Source organism: Juglans microcarpa x Juglans regia, chromosome 3D (genome assembly GCF_004785595.1).
Source record: "Juglans microcarpa x Juglans regia isolate MS1-56 chromosome 3D, Jm3101_v1.0, whole genome shotgun sequence".
Lineage (NCBI taxonomy): Eukaryota > Viridiplantae > Streptophyta > Magnoliopsida > Fagales > Juglandaceae > Juglans > Juglans microcarpa x Juglans regia.
The window spans coordinates 15347888-15356066 of record NC_054598.1 but is presented as its reverse complement, the minus strand read 5'-3'; the positions used below and the strand labels follow the sequence as shown (position 1 = coordinate 15356066).

The following is an 8179-nucleotide window of genomic DNA, read 5'->3' as shown; positions in this document are numbered from 1 at the left end:
ATTTTTTTTTTTTTAATTTTTGGGTTGATTTTCTTTGGGTGGCAGTTCTAAAAATATTATCCAAAACTGCTCTATAAAACTTATATTAAATCCCCAAACTTAAGAACAAATTTTGTTTTGTTCCATATTAATTTAAATTTATATGATATTATCCATCACTATTAAATAAACAATATAATTTTATCTTTGTGATGGATGATGAGATGAGAATGAAATAATAATATAATATATATAATTATTTTTATTAATTTAAGGTGGCTCGCCGTCCAATCGTAAACACGTTTCCCTACAGACCATGTGGCTACCATCATACGTCTGTTTTAGTTGACTTTCCCACCACCCCCTTCCCCTCCTTCCCAAATAGTTGAAAATCCTTCTTGTTTTCAGTTGGAGACTTTCTAATAGAAGAGTTCTATTATATTTAATTTCACATCATTGCTTATAAATAATTATTTTTTAGAAAAATTATATTTATTAGTTCTACACTATACAACTGATTTTAATTTTTATCTTTTTATTTTGTAAAACTCTATTCAGCAATCCTACACTATATATTTGTTGAGAAAGAAAAAGAGTTCTTCTACTCAACAGGTATCTAATGTATAGTTACTGAGTAGAATAACTCTTTTATTTTTTCGCTTAACAAGCATGTTGTATAAGACTGATAAGTAAAAGAATTATATTTTATAATATTATTATTTTAAGAATCCTTTCGCCATTCAAATAAAGTGAGATTTAAGACTAAAATAATAAAATTACGGATCTATGATCAAACATAATTAAATAAACAAAATTAAATTTAACTCAATTTAACATATGTAACCCTATTTATAAGCATATCATTTTCAAGTTAACTCATGTAACTCCAGAGTTATTATATGTGTGTTAACTCGGCTGGTCCATTTAGTTAATACACCATTCTCATGAGACAATTTTATTTAGTATAGTTCCGTAACACTCTTAGAGGTAGTTTAAATAGTGAGTTGAGATGAGATAAAAATTAAAGTTGAATAAAATATTAATTTTTAGTATTAGTTTTATTTTAAATTTGAAAAAGTTAAATTTTTTATTATATTGTGGTGGTCGTTGGGTTCTGAAAAATAACAGATCGGTGTTTTACCATACTTTAGACGGAAAGAACAAACAAAAATAGTAAAATAAAAGATTACACAATCTCTAATCTGACCATATGGAAGGGGGGAGGAAGGAGCCGAAACTCCAAACCCCCACTCCCCAGGTTGGATTTTTCTGAGGGCGAGTTTTTGGAGAGAAAATGAGCCTATTTTTTTTACTCCTTTTTTTAAATAATCTTTTATAAAATAAAGGGTTTAGATCTCAGTTTAGAGTGGAAAAAAAATATATAGGTATGAAGTGAGCCTCATAATATTTATTAAAGATTTAATTATGTTAAAAAAATTCATTCCGGCAGTAAATTCCACTGCCTATATCTATATCTCTGCCTATATCTATATCTCTACCGGTCTAAGCCTTGAAGGATCTCAATCCCAAAATCTCATTTAGATTATCAATGTTGTTAATAATTTACCTATAACTATCTTCAAAGAATGTGTACCGGATACTTTTCTATCGTTGTCAACCTTGAATTCATGATCCATGACCTGAACTGGCACCCACCTCTACCGTATGAAATCTATTTTCGGAAAGTTTCTATTTGTCATCTCACATTACACATGATACATAATTTTTAAATTTTAAATTTTTAAATTTTTTTCTTATTAAATATATAATATATAGATCATTTTAATTTTTTTGTAGACAACCCCAAAAAATAACACTTTTCATTTTAATGAGAATTAGATTTTTGTCATTTCAAATTTTCATTATTTTTGTATTCGATCATTAATTAAATCTTGAAACTTATCATTTTAACTCTTATATTAAATTTTTCCCAAGAACATCATACCATGTTAAGTATTTTAATTTTATGATGGAGCAAGTTATTATTTATGATTAGGAAAAAAAAAAGTTATTATTTATGAATAATATCAATTTGGAGGTAAGGTGAGAAAACTTTGATAATTTGATGGTAAAAACACAAACTGAATATAATTGAAGGCAAGAAATGTAAAATCCCAAAAGTTTTTCTGGTCATCTTCGGATTAAACAGACGTCTAGTCGCCCACAAAACAGGAAATTCACAATAAAATAAGCAGGGGCCGGGCGATGCCTGCGGCCATTATCTAGCACGCTATATATACTATACACCTGAGTGGAGGAATCAGAATGGTGGGGCTCGGAGCTCCTTAAAAAGGGTGCGTTTGTGATCAATTTTACCTTAATTCTCTTCCAAAACTCAGAACCAGGGATCAGAAAGAATCACAGAGAAAGGTCCGTACAGGTACTCTTTCTTTTTCTTTTTTTTAATCTCCTCTCCAAAACTACTCACGCCTTCTCCATGTTTTGACGTCTGTTTTTCTGAAACCTGGATCAGACTCACTAAACTGTACCATGTACTGCATCATGCATCTTCTTCGAATTTGATTTCGATCTCTCGATCCTTGCCCACAAGTCTGTATTTCTTTTGTTAATTCCATGATCGTTTCTGAAGCCAGTCAGCCGACTTTCTACCTGCTTAATTGTTTCAGCTGAATTCTTGTATAAATTTTGTGAACTGTTTTAACTGCCGATCTATTTTTCCGGCATAATTGTTCTCGTTTTTGCCTGATTTATAATCTCTGTATAGTAGCTTCTAAATCCATTGAATTCCTTTTCTATGAATAACCAAGCTTTTTTAAATCCATCGATTTGATTTCTTCTTATTCTTCTTCTCTTTTTATCAAAAAGACTCATAACTCGTTGATTTCTTCGATTATCAAAATGATTATGACATGTCGGTTTTTGGAATTGGCAGAGGGAAGACATGGCTACGGAATCATACGAGGAGGCCATTGCAGGACTCTCGAAGCTTCTCAGGTTTGCAGTTTTCCCTTGTCGTTCAATGCCTCGTCCAAATAATCCAAGTTTCTACTGTCCATAAATAGACAATTAATTATATATGTTGCCGTCCTATAATTCAGACAACCTTGCAACACCGCGTCGAGGTCGTTAAAAATTCCCACGTGGGACCCGCGATATGAACGGCTTGGATCAGCCGTCCACGACATCGGGTCCCACTTGAACTAACCGTAGCAGAAAGTCTGAAAATCTGACCGAGCTTTAAAACTCTTTTCGGTTACAGTGTGAAAGCTAACCTCGGGGGCGTCGCCGCCGCAAGGATCAAGCAGATAACGGCCGAGTTGGAGGCGGTCGGTTCGAAGCAGTTTGATCCGGTCGAGAGGATCAAAACCGGATTCGTCCACTTCAAGAAAGAGAAATTTGAGTACGTACTTTAAATACTTTTATGTCCCATTTTACTGGATATGCCACAAAGCATTTCATCCACAAAGGTTTAATTAATACGTACGGTAACGCCATTTCAATGGCCTGAATTATTGTTTAAAAGCAATATAAATAGGGATAAAGCAGGGGTGCGGTCCACTAATTTTAATTGCTCGTGATGAAAAGACATTAATTAATATACGTGTCGTCAAAAGAGCATGATTCTCGAAAATACTATAAAGATGCCAAAGCTTTCGATGATATGGACAGGACCATTTCACGGATTGTTGGAGAACAAAAGGCTTCGGAGATTCCAGAAAAAAAAAAAAAAAATGTATTTATTTCTGGTAACAGAGAGACATTTGCTGTGCAGACTTATTTAATGAATAAATTTTTATATCAGCGTACTGTTGATTGCAACCGTAACACACCTTACGTGTGAATCGGCTGATGTGCTATGGCTGATGTGCACAGATATGTAGAGGAAAAAAAAAAAAAAAGCGTATAGAAGAAAAAAAGAAGAAGAGGAAAAAAAAAAAAAAAAGTCAACTCAGATATGTTACAGTAGACTGTTTTATAACTTTACTCCTTGTTTAATTGGGGATTATTCCCAAAAGTTTTGTAGACTATCCGTAAATTATTCTTCTTTTTTTTTTTTAACACTGATTAATGGTGAGGACGGCATGCCTTCTTTTCAGGAAGGATCCTGCTTTGTACGGTGAACTTGCCAAAGGCCAGAGTCCAAAGGTTTGTCACGCTATTATGAGTAACCTTTATTTGGGTTTTTTTCTTTTTTGTTTAATATTAAGTTTTAAAACGAATGTATTCTGATAAAATAATCATACTTTTATCAATTATTTTACAAAAAATCGTTTTTCATTTCAAACATAATTTGAAATTGTAGTATAAAAAGTTGTGTACGTGTTTATCTGTCTTTGGATAAATATATACACAAGAGTACTTTTAAACTGCCATTTAGTGATTGGATATAGAGAAATATTACAATTACAAAAAAATTCTATAAAAATAAATATATAAATTGACATAATTTTATATAATATATTATGTTTACTTTATAATAAAATTTATTTTACAATTTAACGTACAATATCAAAACACATCAGTTTGTAAATTTATTTTTATAATATTTCTTTACGGGTAAAATATTTCTCTTAAATATAACATTATATGATTATATCTAACATTTTTCATATATAAAATTAAGGTCGACTTTCTACCGGCCATGAATAAATTGGGTTTATTTCATGTGTCAATGTTATCCGTCCTAATACACGTGTTCAAATAGTGTACCTTCAATACTTTCAACTCTTGACTCACGGTTTTTGAATTAATGTAATTGATGAAGTTATTGATATATGTAAAAATAATTATTAAATAGTTTAAAGTGGGGACATGTTATGTAAAAGAATAAAAATATACGTCCATCCATAATCTTATTGTTGTCAATAAGCACGACGTTTACGCTATTTGGGTGGTACTGTACTTTTCCCAATTCTTATATAGCTTGTGAATATTTAGATCAGTTTACAATAAATAACACAGTACATGAGTACATGGATCGATGAAGCTAAACATAATTATATATATGCCTATGCGCGCAGTTTCTGGTATTTGCATGTTCAGACTCTCGCGTTTGTCCCTCCCATGTCCTGAATTTCCAACCGGGCGAGGCCTTTGTGGTACGAAACATCGCCAACATGGTCCCGCCCTACGACACGGTTTGCCTCCCAAAAACTTTCCTTACTCATTAATTTTTGGCTTTCATTGCATTCGTAACTCATTTATTACATTGGTTTATGGATTCAAATCTTGACTTTACTCCTTAACATTTGTCAAACTTGGCGACATTAATTGGTTTATGAATTACAGAGTAGTAGATGACTAATAAGAACTCTATGTATCAGTTACTATTTATTTTCACATCCTATATTTATAATTTTTTTCATAAGGTATAGATGTATTTTTCATAAAATATGAGATGTGAGATAGTAAATAGTGACTGATGAAATTTTTTTTTTTCATATAGTCAATTCTTTAAGTTTTGTTTTTAATTGCGATCATTTTTATAAAAAAGAAAAAAAAATGAACATAACTATCAAGATTTTTGTCACTTGCTTTATTTTGATTTATGCTTGTGGTTAGATGCTTAGTGTTGCAATTTTTTTTATATAGTTTAACATGTAAATCATAATCTATATATTTATTTTATGCTTTTGACACTTTTGGATTAAATTTGTTTGGTTGACGTTCTGGATGGTGCAGACAAAGTACTCAGGAGTGGGGGCGGCCATTGAATATGCAGTGTTGCATCTGAAGGTGAAAATATATAAATGGCCACACTTCTTTTTGCTGTCCGAACTTTATTCATACGCGTAATCTAGACTTCCTTTTATTTAGTGGTAGTTGCTCTTCTGGCAAAGCAAAGGGAGAGACCTTTGTGGGGGCCAAGCTAGCAACGTTATATATGTCTTCTAGGCATTGAGCTATATATATATATATATATACACAGCCTTCCCCACACCCACTAATCACTAATGCATATACGTTGACTCTTTATTCTGCTATTGGATTAACAAGAGAATGAATTTCAGGTGGAAAATATTGTGATCATTGGACACAGCTGCTGTGGTGGTATAAAGGGGCTCATGTCTATCCCAGACGATGGGACCATTGCCAGGTACGCAATTAAGCCTACTCTATTTTCAAAAATTTTTCAATTCATCTTATTTCATATCATTTAATAATTACAATTTTATGAAATTTTAATATAAAATAAAATAAAATAAATAATTTAATTTTTTCAAATCTTAAAATAAAAATAATATTAAAAAAATATATTCTAACAATATTTTATTCAATTTTTAATTTTAATTTTAACTCATCTCATCTCATCTGTGAAAATAAACGAGGCTAAGTCTTCTTTCATGCTGACATCAAGTGATGTTATTGCACCTATCTTAATATTATTATTATTATTATTATTATTGAAGAGTGTCAAACAAATCAGTTTCTGATTGCCTAGCTGAATGTTAAGAGATGAGAACTGGTTAGTTTGATAGAGAAAAGAAATAGGAGTATTTGATTCCAAGTGGTGCCATATTCTTGGAGGCATCCAAAAAAGTATGATAAAGAAAAAAGGGAGCTTTCTTCCAAGTTTTCTCCAATCCCATTATTATGTCTTTCCATGTCAAGTTGAAAGGAATTCGCGATGCATGGGTGGGTCTTAATCTTGCTTTATTAAAAAGATTTCGATCTCAGTGTCTAATGGATAGGCTTAATCTCTTTACTCTTTAGGTCGGGCGTCGTTCGGATTGGCCATTGTTGAAATTGGATCTAATCCACTATGCATTGAACTGTTTATATATATATATATATATATATATTTGTTGCTTTCCTCTCACCAATAAGAAGTAATGACGATCTATCAACCTTAATGCATAAGAGAAAATCCATAACTTCCCTTTGCGTGCATTAATGCTAGCTACCAACTAAGAAGTAAGAACTATGAGTAAAAAATAAAAAAAAATCATTGGGGGCAAAAACTCGAGTGTACTTAAAAGTCTTCCTTTTTGTGAATTGAACTTGCAGTGAATTCATCGAACATTGGGTCAAAATCTGTTCCCCCGCAAAGGCCAAGGTCAAGGCAGAGTACAGTGAGTTAAGTTTCCATGAGCAGTGTACCAACTGCGAGAAGGTAAATTACTCCACACACCAAGTATCATCATCTTAAATAATTACATTCAAATGATATGTAGAGTAAGATCCATCGGGGATTACACATTTGTTAATCGAGGCCCCAATCTCAAAATCCAAACACCATTGACAATAGTTAGGCATCAATCAAGAAACCATGTAGAATATCAATTAAGTAAGAGTAATGCTGCATGTACTGACAGTTTTTCACAGCGCAAAAAAGTTGCATGTATTGTGCACAGTCAATTGGAAAACTCTCCATGCACCAGTTATTTCGGATTAAATATTTGTGACTCGCCAAGCAGTAAATGCAAATCAAACCACTCAAAGATCTACTTGTCATGTTTATAACTAAGATTAGGGCAAATTACGGTTGTTTGGGTCGAAAGTAAATGAACTTGATCCTAAAGATGAATGGCATATTTTGTTACACTAATGCAGGAGGCTGTGAATGTATCGCTCGGAAACTTGTTGACATATCCTTTTGTGAGGGATAGTGTGGTGAAGCAGACAGTAGCTCTCAAGGGTGCACACTACGATTTTGTCAAAGGAACTTTCGAGCTCTGGGATCTTGACTTCAAAATTATACCCTCCCTGTCGTCTGCATGAGCATCTGGTATATATTGTCATCCTCAGCTCGCAGGTTGTTGTAAATTAATGTTGGTGACAACTGGAAAATGCTGTAAATTAATGTTGATGACAACTGGAAAATAACAATAAGGTATTACCATGTAGTTGTTATCTTGCCTGAATAATAATGTCTATGAACCATATAAACGTTGTTTTGGTCATCTAATCTATTTTGTTAAGTATTGAGGTGTTCTCGAACATGTATCGGATTGGTTTATGATCTTAAAACTTTTGAATTCTATAGCATCTAACATTGGTGGTGGAATGTTTCGAGTAACATCAAATGATGTAGATTGCGTGGTTCTCTCGCTGAATCTCACCTTAAAATTAGGCAAGGAAATTCGAATGCATCTAAATCCAAACTAGACAACTCCGTCCTTGATTCAAGAAAAATTATATGTATACCGAAGCAGCGGTTCTAGTTTGTCTCAGTAGCCAAGGTACGTTGGAATGGTTCGGCCCAATTTTGTAGTAAATGGAACTCGAGAACTAGGAT

General features: G+C 32.6%; 1 protein-coding gene across 3 annotated transcripts; it reads left to right on the top strand.

Annotated features, from left to right (window-relative positions):
* Window positions 1-2137: 2137 nt before the first annotated feature.
* LOC121255769 (carbonic anhydrase 2-like) lies at window positions 2138-7922 on the top strand. Of its 3 annotated transcripts, none has more exons than XM_041156264.1 (9): window positions 2143-2349; window positions 2873-2934; window positions 3200-3340; window positions 4038-4086; window positions 4962-5078; window positions 5623-5676; window positions 5952-6037; window positions 6949-7054; window positions 7495-7922. In XM_041156264.1, exons 2-9 carry the CDS (start codon window positions 2882-2884, stop codon window positions 7660-7662), a joined length of 774 nt encoding a protein of 257 aa, XP_041012198.1. In that variant the 5' UTR covers window positions 2143-2349; window positions 2873-2881; the 3' UTR covers window positions 7663-7922. The 3 variants fall into 3 exon arrangements, with proteins under 3 accessions (XP_041012200.1, XP_041012198.1, XP_041012199.1); XM_041156265.1 differs by lacking the exon at window positions 2143-2349 and adding an exon at window positions 2411-2471; XM_041156266.1 differs by lacking the exon at window positions 7495-7922 and having other exon boundaries at window positions 2138-2349; window positions 6949-7105.
* Window positions 7923-8179: the final 257 nt, after the last annotated feature.

What these genes read in the sequence shown, in the direction of transcription:
- LOC121255769 (XM_041156264.1), top strand. Translation starts at nt 2,882, where the DNA reads ATGGCTACGGAATCATACGAGGAGGCCATTGCAGGACTCTCGAAGCTT. An exon ending in TTCAAGAAAGAGAAATTTGA is followed by an intron (nt 3,341 to 4,037) that starts GTACGTACTTTA and finishes CCTTCTTTTCAG; the next exon opens with GAAGGATCCTGCTTTGTACG. An exon ending in GACGATGGGACCATTGCCAG is followed by an intron (nt 6,038 to 6,948) that starts GTACGCAATTAA and finishes TTGAACTTGCAG; the next exon opens with TGAATTCATCGAACATTGGG.